Source organism: Phyllostomus discolor, chromosome 10, assembly GCF_004126475.2.
Source record: "Phyllostomus discolor isolate MPI-MPIP mPhyDis1 chromosome 10, mPhyDis1.pri.v3, whole genome shotgun sequence".
In the NCBI taxonomy this organism is placed as follows: domain Eukaryota; kingdom Metazoa; phylum Chordata; class Mammalia; order Chiroptera; family Phyllostomidae; genus Phyllostomus; species Phyllostomus discolor.
The window spans coordinates 25,197,070-25,217,926 of NC_040912.2; the positions used below are offsets into that span (position 1 = coordinate 25,197,070).

At 38.8% G+C, this 20,857-nt stretch overlaps 1 protein-coding gene across 2 annotated transcripts in view; it reads right to left on the reverse strand.

The window, feature by feature from the left end:
- Nucleotides 1-724: 724 nt before the first annotated feature.
- The window catches only part of NXPH1 (neurexophilin 1), a 287,216-nt gene continuing 267,083 nt past the window's right edge, over nt 725-20,857 (reverse strand). For both annotated transcript variants that reach the window (XM_028525701.2, XM_028525702.2), the window contains one exon: nt 725-4,858. In XM_028525701.2, the coding sequence (XP_028381502.1) occupies nt 4,097-4,858 (762 nt within the window). In that variant the 3' untranslated portion in view covers nt 725-4,096. The remainder of the gene's footprint in view (nt 4,859-20,857) is intronic.

The window sequence follows — 20,857 nt, forward strand, 5'->3', positions numbered from 1 at the left end:
CACATTCCTGCAAATGCAGAGCTATGAATATTAAAGTGCTTTTGATCAAATTTGGGACACTTGGCCAGCTGCTCCTAATTTTAGCCTGTCTCTCTGGACCTTGCTCGCACAAACAAATTGAAACGAGTACTCTCTCGTGGGATTTCTGTTCTTTGCCATCCTAGTAAAAAGAGAAGTGATTATAAATTTGTAACTTCAAAATATTTCTGATAGAATCCAATATAAAAAAAACAATGATACACTGCAATTTTTTATTAAGAAGGATTGTTTCTTTCTGCTACCAACCCCTGAAATCATTCAATATGCACAGGACTCCTAAGAAAAGCTTGACCTAGCAGTTTTTCAGGATTCAGCTCTGGCTATTAAGGTTCTCAATATTTGTTACTTACAAACTAGGTAAAGAGTAATTATTTTTATGCAAATAAAATGTTTTTTAATTTTTAATTTTTGAATGCATCAAATGATTTGCATTTTATTTATATAAAATTAACAAGATAAATATAAAATAGATAATTGAATAAATATTAATAAATGCCCAAAACTGGTACATCAGTCAAGTCTTTCAAAGTTTCCTAAATACAGCCATTGGAATTTGCTTCAGGCTAAAACTTGGCACTCAGAGTTGGTGGTGGAGACGCAAACACTTTTCCAAAGAGCTATTTCTGTGGGTTATGCTCTTCTTACATGTAAAGCAATGGAGAAAAGGGAAAAGACAAACACTTTCTCAGGCTTCTCATGATTTTTTAATCTATTCTGTGCAAAAATATGGCTTACAGTTTATTGCTAAAATGTAGGAACCTGAAGATTCCCAGCCCGCATTTTAAATATAACAAGTATCTCAATCACTTGCAGAGTAGTAACTTTCAGAACCTCAGTGCTGAACTATTAACAGTTTGTATCTTTTTTACTCATGCAGAGAAGTTCCCACAAGTGCAGTGGACCCAAAAACGCCCATTATAGCTATAAGATGACAATTCATTGTTTTTATCATAGGTGAACCGATAACTTGTATCATTTTTCTTCCGTGAGGCAAAAAGCTGCAATAATCATTTATTCATATTTCCAATCTTACTAAAATGTTTCTGAAACAAATCATAGGCAATGACAAACCCATGTTCACATCAGATGTCATCAGATGTCTTCTCTTTCCACCTTGAAGTTTTTTTTCTGTACCTTAGCTAAGGTGTGAAATCATATTTGAGATTCTAGAGAAGGTGATTGCTTTAGTGCAGTTTAAAGTTTACTTTGGCCAAGTAACAAATAATTTTCTAGCATACTGAAAACTTAACCAGTTTCTTGAAGCAACAAGTTGTCCTAGTGAAGCTTTCAATCTAGACCTTTGAACCTTCCTATTCATCATCTTCCTTAACCCATCTCCTGTCTAAACCAGGAAGAATATACTGGATACAAATAAATTGCCTTTTGTATCAAAGTTCTCTATCATCGTGGCTTTCCTGTATTACAGATGGAGGTGTTGATACATAGGAGTTCAGGATAAGTGTGTACAGACCCAGAAAAAAAAGTCCTGAAAGTTTGGACTTCTAAAAATTGAAAACCTTATTGGAAGTTTGCTATGTTTTCTTCTTATTTTTCTTCTAAAGAAAAAACTACAGAAAAATAGTTCAGTTCATTGAATGTTAGCTAGTTATCTATGTTCTGAATGTTTGTAAAAATTTAAAATAACCTTCACAAGGAGGTTGGAGAGCAGTGCAGACAAGTGGAGCTTAAAGCATATTCTCATCTCATCTTGAATTTTGGATAATAAACAGACAAATTTGGCCACATAATGAAAATCATGGTCCACGGATCAAATGATCCCCCCAAAATTATTTTTTCCTCTCAGCTTTTCCTCTTTCTACTAAGAGAGAACTACATGTTATCACTCCAATAAATAAACCCCAGAATAACAAGATTTATCTGTGGACAGTATGCCCCAGAGATGAAATTCATGAAGCTCTCACTGCCCGTCATGCCAGAGAACTTTGCTTCTAAATCCCACGGTAAGTTAATTAATACATTGATATAAATAGTTGTCTAGTTACATTGGGGATTTTGAGAGATGGACATTTAACAGGATGACGTGTCTTTGATTTGTTGTTAAAGGCTCTCGTTAGTTAAATCAGAGTTCTCACTTTAAAAACTCTGTGGTTTGGAGTTCCCTGTAGTACCTACTCTCATTTTCTACAGGAAATCATATTTATCCCTATGCAGCATGAAGGGACGATGAGAATGTGTTTGTGTTCTTTTTTGGCTTCTTTAGTTGACCTTTGAAGCTCTTCAGATCCTAATCTCTAATTTGTGCATTTAAAAATGAGATACCTTACATATTTCTTCTTCTGTTTATTTTGCTGGGATTGTGTACAGTAATTACTTTTTCAAAGAAGGGTTAATGTCCATAAACAGTGCTCTGTAGAGAAGTCTACCTCACTTGGTGCAGGTAAATTGAGCACTGAAGTCTTCCACTGCTATTGTAATTTTCTCAGTTGAGTTATTACAGTAGAAGGTCAGCCATAATCTCCAGACATCTTTGGGTTTTTTTAAAGAAAAGAAAATCACCTTTCTCTCAATTTCCCTGGTAAAGAAAGACTCTATACAAGAAAAAATCCAACTAGTTACAATTAATTTAGGAGACCTTGATTATCTTCTTATTGTCACTGATTTCTGGTGTTCTTGAGTAACTGGCCTGACAGTAAGCCACGACTGTGTGCAATGCTGCATGCCGCAGCTGTGTTCCAGAACCGAGATTGAAACTCCTAAGTTGTTTTGACCAGGCAACCAATCGGAATTTGGATAGTCCTGTACAAATTTAGAGAGATGAGATGCAAAATCGTGAATGTATTTCCAACACATTCTTCTTATCAGAACCATTTAAATCATCATCTTACACAAGTACATATTGAAACTCAACTTTAAGCATTTTATTTTTATGTACATTTCATTTTGTCCAGAAATAAAATATCTAAATACAGACAGACTGTAATGTTGTATATGTATAGCTTTCAACAATACTTGAGCTGAATAAATGCTTTGTACATTAAGTTTCTTTTTTAATGGAATTCACAGCTACATTGATAAAATGGATTCCTCATATCCTTTTTTTCTTTTTTAACCAATAACAGGCAGAGAGACAAATACAAGTTAATATTAATAAGCAGCTCAAATAACACTTGGTTAAACTATGTACAATACAAACCATTCATACAAATGAAGACTAGGATATTGAATTTGTTACAATATGTGTAGTAAAGATAAGACAGACACTTCTAACTTACATGGTGTCTGTCAGGCATTTCCCTTCTTACATAATGATCAGAACTCATTTTAAGCAGCTCTCGCTGGTCTCCACTTTGCCGAAGTCCAAAGGTGGATGATGAGTGCTGTAATCCAGTGTCTGCCCACATGTAAATTCCAAATGTTTGCTCATCTTTACTGAGAACAGGCTCCCTCCATAGAAAAAAAGAGCCATCTCGTATCACCTTGAATGTGCCTACTGTATGCTGGAAAAAAAGTTACTACACTTTGTTGTTGTTCATAAAATAAAGGATACTGAACTCTAAAGACATATTGTTTCCATGTGAACAAGCATATACTCCTACGGTAGTATTGACCAGCACAGCTACTCCAAGCAGTAGGAATGCATGAGTGGGGACTATTGATTAGCATGTACTCAAGACTTTAAAAGAGATTTCCACAACAGCAAGGGTTAGAAACCATTCACTGTCTAGTTAATCCTTTTTGCTTGATGATATTTTTATCCTGAACCATTATGAGTCAGACAATGAAAGCCCTCTCGACAGGAATCATGACAGATGCAAGCTGAAATGTGTGTAAGTGTGTGTCTGTGTACATCTATGTATGAAAGCATGTCTTCGAGTGTGGCTTTAAAATCTGTGGTGATTTACAATGATACCGAGAGATGGAGTTGACTGGGCAGAGTTACGTCAGATTGTTTTCCACTAGCGTGTTTGCATCCAGTTGACAAGAGCAGCAGTGTAGACACATTCCAGGCAACAGCTGTGACCTTCTTCTTTGAGGTAACGGCCCTGTCATGTGACCTATAATTCCTCAGGCTTCAGTCTCGAGCTCACGTTCATCCTCATCCGGAGGGGAAGTAAGGTGTGTCGCTGTGGTAGTTGTAGTCGGGGCACACTTTCTGTACTAGTTTATAATCTGTACTATAAAAAGAAATGTAAATACAGATCACCTTGAAGGGCTTGGAGCAGAGCCAGGACACATGACTTTGGGTCTGCTCCTGGTAACAGGTTTTTGAAGGGTCGTAATTGCAGAGTGTGTTCTTGGTAGCCTTGTCAACCTTTTCATACTCAATGCGACAGTTAAAGGACTTGGAATCTTTGGCATCAATCACGGTTTGTTGTGCCAAGTCGAATTCCACTATTTTCGTCGGGGGCACCAAGCTCACGGATACATTCCCTTGACCAGTGGAATTATGTCTGAAATAAACACTGAACGTCCCATTGCCATGATCTACAATTTTCCCAGTTATCAATAGGTTTAGCTTCACTGTTTTGATGTTGGAATGAAAATCACCCCATCCAAACATTTTCTTAAACTTGCCCGTCTTAACGATGGGCCTTCGCTTGGCCCTGGGCCGAGGCTCTTGAAGGTCTGTGGAGTTCCTCAGCCAGTCCCAGAGATCTTGCTCAGAATAAGGTTCTGGGGTGTCATATCGCAGGTCTAAATCTGTGTCATTTTCTTTGCCACGAAAAGTCTGTGACAGGAGTCGGCTGATAGACAAGTCTTTGCTGCTTTCTGTCCATATGTGCTTTAGTGTGGACTTGCTGCTTCCTGGTCTTAGAAGTTCTGACTTTCCACCATTTGTTAAATTGGCACATGTGACCTGAAAACAGAGCAGAAAATGGCATTTACATCTCTGTATCTGGGAACATTCCCCACACAGATCAAAGCCGTTTCAAAGAGACTCAGTTAGATGATGACACTTCTTAAAGTACCTTTAGCATCTGGACAGTATTTATTAGTATGCAACAAAATACCACTTCTATTTTTACATAATGATGGGAGAGAGGAGGTGTAGGTGGATTAAAAAGCCCCACTAAACATGACTGAAAGACTGTAGAAACATTGACTTTGAGGAGTGAAAGGCCATCTAACATGAATGAAGCGAAGTGAATTCAAACACAAATCCAGCTAAAGTAATTATTTCTCAGCACCAAAATCTAAACACCTTTAAAATAAAACTTTATAATTCATGATGTTATTTTTCTAGTTCAAAATTACTGTAAGCTTTGAACTGTTTGGCTCTCTGAAATGCATCAACCAACATCCCACAGAGGTTCATCAGTCCACGCACGATCACGCTAGAAAGCTAATACTCGTGCAAAGAATCTCTAGCACACTTTAACTGGTCAAAACAAAATAGCATGCTTATGATCACCTATTACAAGTAAGGACCAAATTACATAAGACAGAATTTTCGTCTTAAGGGTTTGAACGTGTGGTCTAGGAAGAGGGACATAAGTGAAGACATCTACTACACAATGCCTTCTACATCATTGCCAAAGTAGAGAAGCAAAAATAAATAAACAAAAAAAACATGTGGTCAATAATAGAGATTCAGGTTAGGCTGGGAGGGTCACATCAGCAATTATTCTCCTGGGACCCCATTATTGCCTCTTTAGAAAGAACAAGATCCCCAGCTAGCCCAGGGTTTTGGAAAAACTCTGAATCTAACTGATTCATCAAACAGCCACATCTGTACTTGCGCAATTCCGTAAGCATTGTCTTTATAGCAGCCCCTATGTGAGGAAATAAATGCATGTCCACAATGGCCTCATTGGCCTAAAGTTAAAGCAGTGACTTGTGATCCTCACATGGAGGTCTCAAGGACAGGAGGGGACAGAGTCAGAACAAATAAAGTCTTTAAGATGTGGATGGGCTGTTCTCCTATAAGGCTATTGAAGGGAGTTCCCCACAGCTGACCATTAAGAAGCTAAGTTTCACAATAAGCCTCTATTGCCAGGCACCTTCAGAACCAATTCTGAATCCTGCCTCAGACCTGAGCCTCACTATCACTCAGCAGCCTCACTGGACTCTCTAGTCTCCTTCCAAACTGGTCTCAAAATGAGAGGTCATTCCTGGAGAACGTTTTGAATTCAGGCTCAGTAAGAATTAAGTCTGTATCCTACGGGCCTCCTTTAGCATACAACTCTGGCCTGAGACTAGACTTTCACGCAGTCACTTGTGCTAAGAGGACACTATCCTCACCCCTAGGGAGAGAGAGCATGACCTTCAGAGCCAGTCTCCTTGATATCTGCACTTAGCCTGCCACTGCCAAGTGGCATGCCTTTGGCCAAGTGAGGGTAACACTGATGCCTACCTCATAGGGTCATTGTGAGGACTGAGTGACCTAAGACATGTAAAACCTTTAAAACAGTGGCTGGCACATGGGAGTGGATCAATTAAATTTGGCTATTCTTATGAATCCCTAGCTGACATGTGAAGACAATTAGAGAAAGAAGGCAACCAAATGATATACATGGAGGTCTGGCCTGAAAGTAGTTTTGTGCTGGAATACAGCCAGGTACTCAGAACCTGCATGGGATGGTTCCCACATGCAGGGGACCTTGGCAACCTAAGCTAAAACAAAGTCACTTAGATCTTGTAATCTTGCCTATTCAGAAATCCTTTAGGGTCATTGAGCTCTTTACTACCAGCTACCAGCTAGCAAGCAGTCTCTTCTCTCCCCAGTTCAAACTGAGGCAATGTGAGTGGTAAGTCCCACCTGGGGGAAAAATACCAGCCAAAGCTGCTCTCTTCCATTAATGCTGAGCTCAAGAAATCCTGAAAGTTCAGCCCCATATAAATGCATTGCTGCTGAAAGAAAATGAGGTTTATCATGGGTTTATGTCTCATGACTGCACCCTGAAAAACCAAAACTAAAAGAGTAGGAGGCTAATACAAAAAGCTGTCAACTATTTTGGGCTCCCAGCCTGGGTCCAGTTACAGATGCTATGATGCAACGGCAATAGCAATGCCCTCGTAGAAAGATCCAGAGGCCATGGCGCACAGAAGTTAGTGAAGGAAAGACAAACATGACCAACAGCAAAACAGATACTAGGGACAAGATGAGGCGCAGAAACAGTGGACAGATTACAGTGGGGGTGGAGTCACATCTAAGGGAAGCATAGACGTGCTTCATGCACAGTCACTTTCAGGATTCTTAAAAATGTCACCTAACCAAAAGGGACAAATTCCCTTGTGTGGAATCAGAGGTGGTTATCAGATGAGCCATGATTGATCTTGTGGCAAATATTGAGAATCGACAGATTGTCTTTGCTGCCAACTCTTTTAGCTCTAGATACTTCCACTTCGCTTCTGCTCAACTCTTGAATTCTCCTCTCCTCTTTTCCCCAGCACCTGAATGCTTTTCTGTTTATAGATGCTCTTCACGCCAAAATATCATTCAAAAAATGGATCACACTCAAGGAGCAGGAGACTAAGAATAGTAAAATGTTTGCTTTATCTACATCCATTTTTTTAACAGGAACTAAATATTAAGTCCTAAAAGGATAATATTGAGAGGGAAATGCTCTTTGGAGAAGGGGACAATGCATAGAAACACAATATTTTCTTAAAGAGAAAAACATAAAGCTTTCCACTGATTCTCTCTGTATGATGATAAAGCCAGTCTGCTGTAGGACAATATTTTAATATCAAAACCATAACCCTTCATAGTTCCCTAGTCAATATGTAATAATCATTATAATCACAAGACTGATAGAAACAACTGAAGTTTTCTACAAATTTACTAAGAGAAGTGCATTTCAAAATATATCATTTTTCTATAACAGAGTATCCATAATATAAAATTAAAAGTGAACACTGATGAAAAGAGTAGTGCAGATCTTTTGAATTTGGTGTTTATCATGTGTGTGTGCTTTTGTTTTGCTTTGTTTCCTTGGAATCTAATTGATTTGGTCAAACACCCAAACCTTTACTTGCCTCATTAAATAAGCATTGTCCTTAATGCAGCCTCCATATTTATGCCCTATTCTAAAAGAAAATTAGAAAATAAATGCATAACTTATTCTCTCATTTTCATCTGGAATTACACAGCTCCCCATTCTTTGGGTGGCAGAAAGAACAACTGCAGCACACACCCGGCACCAGCTGGATACTTGCGTCTCAGCACCAACGCGCTTGATCGAGGAGAGGGGCTGTAATGAGACACATCCACGGTGCGCTGGCTCATGAAGCAGTAATGAAATTGTCCCAAAGAAGGAGGCAAAAGGGAATTAAAGTGCAGTTTCCCAGTGGCATGGGGAGGGAGAGGGTGGAGAGAGGGGGAAAAATGTGGAAGTAGGAGATACGATTTCAAGGAAAAAGATCCAATATATCTAAAAGGATTATAAGACTATGGCAGGCAGATAAACATCTGATTTTCAGGCAGAACAGAAATTTAGTGTTAAATTATGCCCTCCACAGCTGTAATAATTATGAACGTGAGCTCCAGAGTCAGACTGCCTGGATCCCAGTCCAGGCTGTGATCTTTCACAGCTGTATGACACTGGCAGGTTGCTCAGCTTGTTTATGCTGCTCTTCTGGAAAATAGGAGAATAATGCCGTCCCTCCCCAGAGCTGCTGTGAAAATTAAACAGGATACTCCACTTAAGGCACTAAGACAGTACCTGACCTATGTTGAGTGTTCAACATCAGTATTACTAACTATTGTACCATCATCCTCTGAATCCCATTGGGTAATGTTTTATGTATTACTTATAATAGGATTTGAGAGCAAAAGTATTTTTCAAAAAAATTTTTTCCCTTACATAACCCAAACCTAAAGTAAATAATTAAAAAGAAAGCATACATTCTTGTTTTAATTCTCACCTGAGGACATTTTTTCATTGCTTTTAGAGAGAGGGGGAGAGGAGAGAGACAAACAGACAGAAACATCCATATATTTGGTGGGATGAGTAGAGAGTAAAACCTAACAGATGGTGAGCGTAAGTTCAGCCATTGAACTGTTTAACTACCTAAGATGCAATGGATTGATTTGCCTTCAGTGGGATGACATGAAAGGCTTCCTCCAGTAGTGCTGACAGTCAAGAAAACACTCTGGAACAGGGGGGTGTCCAAACTTTTGGCATCTCTGGGCCACACTGGTAGAAGAGTCATCTTGGGCCACCCATTAAATGCATCGCAACACATAATCACAAAAAATCTTTTAATGTTTTAAGTAAATTTACAACTTTTGGGGGGCCTCATTCATAGCCATGCCAGGACCCATGCAGCCCACAGGCCACAGGCTGGACACCCTGCCTGGAACATCTCAGTTTGGGTGCAGAATCCAAGCAGATTTCAGCTGTAATTGTCAATCATCAACACTGTCTTGAATATTCTTTTCTTTCTTAATTTTTACCTGTGGATATGTTTACTGATTTTAGAGAGAGAAGAATGGGGAGAGAGAGAGAAACATCCATGTAAGAGAGAAACATCAATCAGTTGCCTCCCGTACATGCCCCGACTGGGGATCAAACCCGCAACCTTTTTGGTGCATGTGATGACACTCCAACAAACTGAGCCACCCAGCCAGGACTATCTTGAATGTTCTTATTCTCTGTTCCCTTCCCTTTCACTTAGATGAGGAGAGGAGCAGAGCAACTTCTAAAAGAGAATATCGATCATGAATCATGAAAAACCAAGGAGGGTCCTTAGGAAAATTGCCAGATCTTTCAGTATAAACAACCCCAATCTATGTTGTTTTATTAACTCAATAACTACATAGTGAGAATTTGCTAATACTGAATTAAATAATAGAAATACAAAGATAAATGAGACACGGTCTTTGCCCTCAAGATGTTCACAGTCTAATGGGTGACTCAATTAAGCAAAGAACAGTGTGATGTGACCAATACCTTGTGCAAGCATAGTCGAAGTTAAATATAGAGAAGATGTAGCAGAAGAGATGATCCTCAGATCTGGGAGATAAAAGAGGTTTAGAGGTTGAGCAGATTAGACAAGAGGAGTTCTAAGCATAAGGAGCAAACTGTGCAAAAGAACAGAGCTGACAAGGACATGCCAAGTGTAAGACTGGGAAATAGTTCGTTACTTCTGAGCCTTGGGGAGCATTGACGTGGAAAGGAAACAGACAACTTGCAAGAAGTTGATAGAACTTGAACAAAGCATGCTATGGTCAAATTGTAAATATCCCACAAAGTCAGTTCAACTTAGTCTTGTCGGTAATGGGGAACCACTAAACTTTGTTCTGTTTTGTTTTTAAGTAGGTCATCCTGGCTCTAGAAGAATCAAATTAGACTTGAAAGGGTGCATTGGTAGGGAGAGACCTTGAAGAAAAAATGACTAGTTAAATAATTAATTGCAATACTTGATTTGATAAAGTCAATGATCCTTAACCAAGGCAGTGACAGAGAAAAAAAGAAAGAATAAATAGATATATGAGATATTTCAGAGGTAGGGTTAACTCAACTCAATGATTTATTGGCTAAGCAGGAACATGAAAAAGTTAATGAGTTTGCTTACACTGTAAGGGATACAGGAGTAACAAATTAGCTGGAAAATAAAATTAAATCACATAGGGACATTGGACATTGAAGTGCCTGCAAGTTGTTCTGATGAATCTATTTGTTTATTTATTTGCTCTTACTTTTTAAGAATTAATTTTTATTTATTTTTCAGAGAGAGGAAAGAAGGGAGAAAAAGAAGAAGAGAAATATCAATGTGTGAGAGAAACATTGATCAGTTACCTAGTGCACACCCCCAACTGGGGACCTGGCCCACAACCCAGGCATGTGCCCTGACCACGAATCAAACTGGTCACCTTTCTCTCACAGGATGACACCCAACCCATTGAACCACACCCTTCAACACTGATGAGGCTATTTAAAATAGCATTTGTTAGATGGATCCAAAGGCCTGGAAAAATGAGGAGGTGGTGATGTTGATTTTGTAGTATGAGTGGATAGTACTATGTAGATACAGCACAGTGATAGAAAAGAAGGCTGGTGGCAATATGTAAGAAACATCAGTGCTTTGAGGACAGGCAGAAGGGGAGCCAGGCCAGGTAGAAACAAGAGGATTATTGAAGAAAAAGCAAGGGAGGACAGGAGGAAGAAAGGTAGGCATGGGCAAGATTTAAATTCCAAGGAAAAGTCTAATAGTAAATGCACCTAGAAACAAGCCCCTTGACTTTTAAAATCCACCTTATTAAAGCTACTTGGGATAGTGGTAAAGAGATAATGCAAGATGGGAAAGAAGAACTAGCTTGATACATCCAGATGCTATCAGAAATCATCGCCTTTCTCATTCTACCATACTGCTTTACATCTTACGGACTTTCATCTTTGAAACACATAAATAAATAAAATACACAAAATAGAAATGAATTTTGAGCCTTACTGAATAAACATTGCCATTATAAAAGAAAACCTGTGCCCAGAACATCCTCTACCATTGATAAACATTGAAAGAGTTTCTTTCTCAAAGTCACCTAAAGATCCTTTGATATCAGCACATCTGAGTGGTAACGGGAGTGGCGAGGGTATGGCATGAAGAGGAGCACAAAGAAAAACCAGGAAACTTCAGATTAATGCAATTCCAAAAGGGCAAAGCACTGTGAACCTTTTTCTACAACCAATCATTTTTATAACAATGAAAACACCGAATTTACTGTACTTCCTAACTGACTATAATTTTCCATGTCAAAATTGGCCAATACCCATTTGAAAGGAGCTGGCTTCTGATTCAATGATACCATTTCCATAAATTATATGTGGCATTTGTCTCACTGTTTTTAGAAACATGGAGAATAATAAAGATTGTTAACATGATGAGGTATATACATTTTAAATTATGTGTTTATTTTGAAAATGTTGCTAAGTGGGTATAAAGAAAATAGTCCTTTCTTTTAACCATAAACAAAAACAGGGTCAAAAATGAAGGGAGCTTGTGTGTCTGGGGTAGAATCTCTGTAAAAGATGAGGGAGAAAAAGACGACCTATATTGGATATTGACTGTTGGAAGTGTTAGCATGTAAAGAGTTGCCACAGTTTGATCAAACTCCTTTATATGTCTTAGGGCCATACTTTCACATTGTTATCTCTAGTATCTTTTTGATATAGGTTTAAAATCCTAACATCAATACCTTAGCTTTTAAAATAGTGTTGAAAGACGGCACCTTCAGATATTTACCACTCGCCAACTTTATTGCAGCCTCTATGATGTTCCTGGCCTTATGAGATTTTATACAAAAACTACATTCTTTTACATATATGATCTCCAACCAGAGGTATCTCCAGATGTTTGTGTACCTCTTTCTATAAAAGAGCAATAAGATGCCTTCTAATTTCTGCCAACCTGCACATTTTACTGTTGATCTATTACTGTTCAATATAAATAATCTCAAATTGCTTTGAAAATCATGTATTTATTTCATCAACTGTATGAATACTTGAAGCCAAACAAAAATTTTAAACAACCTGACGCTTAAGTAATATTTTTCATCAGTGAATAACTAATCAACAAAATGGTCTTGCTCTATGATTACAACATCATTTTGGCAGTTTTATGATTCACCATGTTGAATATATGTTGCATACTATTAACGGCTCCTGGTTAAGGGCACACTACATGCCAGACATTGTAATTAGCATTTTACATATAGCTCTGATTTTATGTTAAATCACACAGCGTGCTCATGCTTTCTCTCTCTCTCTCTCTCCCTGCTGCTCACATACACACACATACACATACAAACTTAAAAACGTTAAGGTCAATATTTTTATCTTCAGCTTACATATGCCAATATGAAAGCTCAAAAACAGCTTGTCAAATATCACTGCTGGTAAGTAAAAGAAATACTTCTTACTTACTCCACAGGGGGCAGCCTTTATTTTTGAAAATCATTTTAATCATACAGTTCAACATTCATACATACTTATCAAAACAGTATAGGATACGAAGGAAAAATTAAAAGCCCATCGTTGTCATCAGCCTCTGCTCCCTTGTAAACCCACCTCTCTCTCTCCTAAGGTAAAACCTGTCCATTCTTTATTCCTAAATATTTTCAGTATTTTTTCATATATAAATATTTTACATAAAAAGTGTCATACTTAATGAATTGCATTTTATGTGTTTTCAATCAATAACATCTTTACTAAGTGGGAATATAGTATTCTGTAATATGAATGCATCATGTTTCTACTTCTTGCATACCTTTTTGGTAGATGCTTAATCGTTACATTGTTTCACAGCTAGGTTACCTACAGTTATTTTTCAGCCTGAGTCCATTGATTTTTCTGCTTATTGTTGCTTCACACACCTCACCCCTCTCCTCTCTTGAGTCGTATTTTCATTTTAATGGGTGTACATATTTATGTGATTCTCTTAGAAAGAGTTCATAGGCAATCAACTATATGAGTTGTTTATGCCTAAAAATGTCTTTATTAGCCATAAGCTTACACTGGGTGTTATATCCAGTCACCTCTTCATTTACTTGGTTCTGCTCCATATTTCTCTCACTGCAATTTTAGGACTTCCTCTGTTTCAGGCATTGTGAAACCTTACAAGGTGGGCTACATATGCCCTTGCTTTCCCTAGCCCCTTTTTTAATTAGTGTAGAGAAAAGCACACAGATATATCTAAATATGTTAGGCTTCTTTTCATAAGGTTTCCCCAAGAAGACTATAAACTCTTTAGGGATTTTTTTTAATCTTTAATTGTTTTTTTTTATTTTTTTATTGTTGTGCAAGTACAGTCATCTCCAATTTGTAGCTTGGGGGAGGGGGCCCCTGGCATAGAGTGAGCACTCAATAAATCATCGGTATAGTTTATGGTCTTAGTAGATCTATTTCACTGGTGTAGAATCATTGATTCTTTAATCACAATCAACATTTGGAGGGGAGGACATGTGGCCCTCGGAGATTTCTCTTACAAGTTTAGAGGCTGCACTTCACTGGCAGTATCTGGAGTGCTTGTGTTATCTATGATAAGCCAGAGGAAATGGGTTAGTGTTTTAATACATCAAAAATATATCACTTCCATCTGCTACAAAGCAGTGCACCAGGAACTGCAGTGCTGCATGGGAATGGGAAAACAGAAAAGAAACTCCATGCCTCTCCCTTAACCCAGTTGGGGCTAGCAGGCTGTACTGCATAGAAATGAAGAGAATGGGCTTTGCTCTACAGACCATAGGGCTAAATCCAAAATCGGCTACTCTATCACTAATAACCACTTACAGCCATGCTTTCTCCAGTTACAGAGTAGAGATGCTACTTCACTCATTGAATTTTCATGAAGTTGAAAGTTTTACATATAAAGTATGGAAAATAGTATGAGTTCAACACATGAAAGCTATTGTGCTTAGCTAGATTATGAAATCCTGGGAGAAAAAAAAAAAGAAAACAAGGCTTTCAGACTGCATGTTGCTGTTCTATTCCTGTCTTCTGACTGGTGACATATCTGCTCAAATGGTCCAAACAAACAGAGGTGGAAATTAGTATCACTGAAACAACGCTGTGGCCATCTTTTGCAGTAGGTGGTGGTAGGAGACCGTACTGATTATGTTGTGATTTAGTATTGGCAAATGTAGGTGATAACTTATCTCTAACATAACTTTAGAAGACATTCTGACCAGCGTAGACATTGTATGCCATCCTCAAGGACCAGAAAGATGGTATGTTTCTACCAGTTTGAAGAATCATCTGACAGCGAAGAATTTTAAGAATTTTAGGTGTTTACCCCATGAGTTCTCATGATCCCATGAAGGACGGCTCACTTCTAACACAGGGTGCCCACTGTCGCCTACAGTACTATACTGGAGACTGGTTCCAAGTCTTGGGTATCTGAGCTTCACACACGTTTCTAGCACCATAATAATTAGCTTCCCCTCAACTCCTTTTCTTGTAGGGACGCTTATAAAAATGTGCATGGTTTTTTAACCACAGGGGGAAAAATACGCCTTGTGAAGAGCCACAACTATTATTTCTGCTACTAAGAAACAGAACTTTTCAGTCTATGAAAATATTGTCCCCTCCCTCATGCTCATTGTATAAACACATAAATATACACATAAATTTTGATATACAGACACATTAACATTGATGAGAAATTAAGAATTACCATTCCACATAGTCCCACTTAATCTATTCTCTCAAAATGTAATTACAGATTACCCAAGTTTGCATTATAAATGTTGTTTCTTTTGTTAGTATTTTATATTATTTCCACTTAAAATGTATAATTATCTCATATGATGGCCCTTGGGTATGGAGTTAGAATAATAAACAAAACATTTAAAATAATGTGAAACACTATATATTGGCTGAGAAAAAGCCACTTGAGCATAAATTTTAATTACTGATGCAGAGATATGAATATCAGTAAATTTAGATGCTTTTTAAGGGAAAGAGAAATGTGATATATGAAGGAATAGCTGGATTAGGTCCAGGGTCTTTCTTTTTCAATTAGAGGTAAGCATCAGTAATTGTCTATAATAAAGCTTGTTATATAGATGCTAATGGAAGTTTATAGCTTCTATAAGTCAAACAAAGTGCATACCTTTCTAGAATGGACCAAATGAAGAATGACTGACTCACCATCCAACACTGTTTTCAGCAACCTGTATGAACATATGTTCTCACTCACAGCAAAAGTGTATAAGCACATACTGAGTAGTGATAGTAGTATATCCAATACAGCAGGGGCTCAAATTCCTGAGGAAACTACAACTTTGAAATTTTTAGAGACAATATACTTGATATCCTCTGGTTATCCAGAGGTGGATCTGGAAATCTTTCAATAGACAACAAAGGAAGAAATTATATAAATGAAGTGATAGAGAGGAGTTTGCAGGGGAATAGCATCCCTGTGCCATTTAGATCCTGAAATTTGTTCAAAAATTTTCCTAGGGTCTCTCTCTGTCATCAAGTGGACACTGCACAGAACTTCCCAGGTGCAGAGGGGACAGCAAGCCACTCAACCAGAAATACGAAAGAGGGCACACATCCTGAAAGCACAGATCTTCCCCACTCCTGTCAAAGTGTGTGGACTAGGAATCTCCCATATTCCAAGAACAGACACAGTCTAGCACGGTGAATGAGCCCCTCACCCCTTCACCAAAGGCTGCTGAGGCTGGACCCCAATATTTCGGGCCATGCCCTGGCCAGAGTAGGATGTGATAAAAGCACATCCAGCCTAGAGCACCAGGCCCCGCGTGGCTCTTCAGCACAGCTCAGAGAAGACACAACGAATGTGCCAAGGGGACTTCAAAGACTTCCCACAGCAGCCGTGAGAAAACCATTCCCTTCAAATCTCTTAAGCCACCTGTTCTTCCTACTGCCCCTCCCATAGGAAGACTGGCACCTCTCCTGGACCTTCTGTTTCTTCCTGCAGGATTCCCAGCACTGGGTAAGCATTCTGTCATCCACAGATCTCTTACCCAGTGACTGCCAGCTGTGGAACCAGATGCACCTCCGTCCACTAGTCAGGGCTAGATTTCGTTTTGGTCAGAATACACCCCTACCCTATTCCTCACTTCTTAAAGCATGGTATGTGGTATCTCACATCCAAGAGCCAGTTGTCAAGGAAAAAGGATGTATCAGCAGAAAGATCTCATATACAAGCAAAACGATGTCTTCGGGATTTAGGTGCTGTAGCTTTAGGTTCATCAGATAGAAAACTGAGTGGTGTTCCTGGAGCCCCAAAAGGAAAAAGACTTCTCTCTTTTTGTTACCAAGGGAATTCAGTGAACAGTTTCACTAAATCAAAGAGGGATGTTCACCCAATGATTATGCTACAGGAGGAGATAGGTCATGAAGGAGATGAAACAAACAGACTCAAAGATGCTGTCAGAAAAGTCAGTCAGGAGGGAGAGGTTGGGTGAAAACGTGTGTGGTCAGAGCCCTGAGATCCCCTTGGCCTGTAATGGGCTTTAAAATGATTTACCACAGTATGAGTAATTTGCCCTGCTGTGAACACTGTGGACAGAAGCTATCCTGGAGAACTGGGAGAGGACAGGTGGACAGGGTCATCTTTCCTCCCCTGGTTTGTCTCTACACTTGCTTACTTGCGAACGTGGAGAAATGTTTAATTACCCTTCTCCAAAGAGCTGGGTCCTACTCCAGCTGCCACTAGAGGGCACAGGTAGGACATCTGACAGCTGTCTATTTGTGGTTCTGAAGTCAGGCAAAATTTTGTTACTAAGGGTCCCAGAGCTCTTTGAAAAAAGATGGACCAGCAATGTTTGTGGCTCCTGCTAACTGATGAGGACCCTGGGAGCCACTGCCTCTCTGGGCTGCAGGGACCAGGAAGAAACTGCTGTTGCTCAAGGAACTGCTACAGAAGCCATCGCCAATGAAAGCAGCTGCCGTCGAGGCTTCGATTCCCGACAAGAGGAGGTGTTCAGTGATAAAGTGTTTAAATTTATGTATTTACAAACTAATCTAGGTCAATGCAACATGTTTCTACATCTCCAGCCTCACCTCAGCTACTCTTCCCTTTGGCATCCAAGTTCAGTTCACAGAAGACTCTGTGCATTCCCCTGTGCATTTCAACTTCAGGGCCTTTGCACAGGCTGCAGACCTGTCCTAGAATCCTTTCTACCCGTTCGCTCAGCTAATGCCTGCTCATTCTCTAGCCCAGCTTGAATCTCCTTTCCCCAGGGATGGCTGGTCCTCTCAAAGTAACCTGTACCATTTGTTCATAAAAGTAATACTATATCCCTATTTACCATCTATCTATCTATATTATTTCCCTGAAGCTGTCATCTTCATGGTGGATCCATCTAGTACATTGGTCATGATTTTTGTTTATCATACTTTATTAAATGCCAGGTTCCACTTAGGTCATCTACAAATATTGGTAGAATGAATAAATGCATGTTGGAATGGATCATCTTCCCCTATATAATGATATCCCTTTGTAGATGAGTTTGTTTCATGTACAGATAAACAGTTCATTTTCTTTTTTTAAAGATTTTATTTATTTATTTTTAGAGAGGGAAGGGAGGGAGAAAGAGAGAGAGAAACATCAATGTGCCGTTGCTGGGGGTCATGGCCTGCAACCCAGGTATGTGCCCTGACTGGGAATCAAACCTACGACACTTTTAGTTCACAGCCTGCACTCAATCCACTGAACTACACCAGCCAGGGCTTCATTTTCTTACATAGATAAATGTGTTTATATGGTAAGCCTTCATGTGGGCTTTGTGTAATTCTATAAACATGCGCAGTGATACAAGAGAAAAGGTGATGTTTTTCTAGGAATATACAAGTGAATGACAGCTACAATCCATTAAAACCAGTCAGGAATGTTTCATCAAAAATCTCCAAATAAATGTGAGTATTTCTGTATAAATAAAAGTAAAAAGTGAACAAGAATAATAATGCCTAGATGAACATAACTATACTTTGGAGGTTTGACAAACATCAAAAATACTTAATGAAATGAGTGTGGTCTCCATGGTGGCAAAAAAGTGAGTGCTACCCTCTGGATTTTCTTTCTTGAATTTCCAGAAATTTAATCCTAAAACTATAATGAAAGAAAATGCTGATGAGTGTCAAAAACAGACACCCATAAGCACTCAACCAGAGGCTGCCAGACCTACCAGGGGCATTTTCTTTGCACTATCCAAGTGGCCATTTGTATTGACAAATAATAACTGCTTTTTAACAGGCAGTTAGGCCTACGCTACACTATTTCTTTGCAAAAACACCCATTTGCTTGAAAAACGCAGTGGGGTTTTATAAATGTAAAGCAATACAACCAATTTTATGGATGTGTTTGAGAAGGCTAGGAATTGAGCTGTAAAAGTGTCTGTTAACAGCACAAATGTAACTTATCAAAGATATGAGTCTTAAAGGCATCTTTGGCGTTCCTCTAGTGGGACCGAGTGTAGATAAATACATTGTGGCTGTGACATTTCTGCTTCGTGCCTACATAGTGGAAGCCCATGACTGTTTTGAGTTAGAATCACAAAACGTCTGAAGCTGAAAGGGACCTTAGAAATTATTTTACACTTTAGGAAGCTGAGTCCCACAGAGCTGAAGTAATTCGCTTACAATTCCTAAGATGGCTCAGGGCAGAGTTAAAACTGCACTGAAGGTTTTCTGGCGTCCTCGCCTGTTCCAAAGTTTCCTTTTATCGACAGCTGGCGCTTTATATCTACTTCAGAGTTCACCAAAACTCTGGGAACTAGAGAGTCAACTTGAAAATAACAAACTGGCTTATCTTTGCTAAACAGCCTTTTTAATTCTGTGGGGAAAAAAGGATATGAGAATTTGGCATCACTTGCCAGTGCTAACGCAGCAGCACTAACAATGCATCGCAGGATCCCCTGCACTGACGGGGTCCCCCGAACTGTACTCAGACCTGCCGAGACTTTAGTCTCAACAATAACTGCTCTGAAAGACCAGAGAATCAAAGTGAGGAAAACACTGCCACAGGTTTCCAGGTAAGCAAATTTTTAAACAGAGGGAATTATTCTTCAGCCTCTAAAAGAGATAGAGCTTTATACTTGTTTCTAAAAGTCTTATTTGTTCCTATTTTCAGAAGACTTATTTTAACAAAACGAAGCAAAGTTGAAGCAAAAGTCTATCAGGTTATCTCTTCTATAAATCCATTGAGCAAGTACTTGTTACATAATTAGGATTTTTAAATTTTTTAAAAATTGCCCCGGGGACGTCTTTTTACCCACTTCTCATCCATCTGCATGCCCATTCATTCTAGGAAACCTACATCAGTACTTCTTACTCTGTGCTGGATAAAGGTCCCAGTATTTTGGAGCAGCCCTCCTGCTCCGAGCCTGGGAAGACAGTGGTTCTCAGCAGAGAGTGCCGCAGGAGAGCCGGAGCAGAGCGGGCTGCAGCGGATGCCGAGAGTCATGTCGGCGTTGACACTGGGGTGTCGGGATGTGTTCAGTACTAAACAGCATATTCCACGGTATCAATGATTTACTTATAATCAAAATATTTATGCCACAATTTGACATAATATTAAAAGAAGGTGTGCGATTTGTGCTTTTCTCAAAGTGGCAGTTAGTTTTGAACAGTCAAGAAATGCATTTCTAAGTGAAATGATCTTTTGCTAAGTAATCGTGGTTCTTCAGATAGCCTGCAAGGATGACCCATGTTCATTTGAATCTGTCCAGAAAATAGTATTTCTGTTTACATATTTTTGTAATTTTAAATTTTGATATAATTTCCATCTTACAGAAAGTTACAAGGAGCATGCCTATACTCTTTATTCACATTCACCAATTAATTCCATTTGATCATATGTTGCTTTATTGCTCTCTTTCTCTTATTTACACATGTATGTATGTATGTATATGTCTATAAAGACTTTTTCATTTTCAGAGTAAGTTGGATACATCGCACCCACTTACCCTTAAAGAGGTTCTAGAGTTGTTCCTATAAAAAATTACATTCTCTCATATAACCATAATATAGCTATCAAAATCAGGAATTTTAATCTTCATACATACTATAATTTAATCCAGAGTCAACATCAAATGTCATCTTCTATCCCAATAATACCCCTTATACTTTCTAACTTTTCTCGACCAGGATTTAATCCTGTGTCACGCATTGCATTAAGTTGTCATGGCCCTTTAGCAGCCTTTCTTTCTGGTTTTTTTTTGTCCTTTTTATTTGTGTGAAATGTAAAGATTATAGGCCAGTTAATTTGTGTAATGTTCCTCAGGCTGGGTTTTTTCTGTGTGCCCCGCAAATAATTTTATAAGAGAAGTCTAGAGCCTTTGACTGACAGAGATGATTGAGAGGAAAGGGTGTTCCTTGACTTGAGAGTGAAGAAAGCAATGCTGTGAGTAGATGTTGAGAGAAAAAATATTACTGTGCTATGT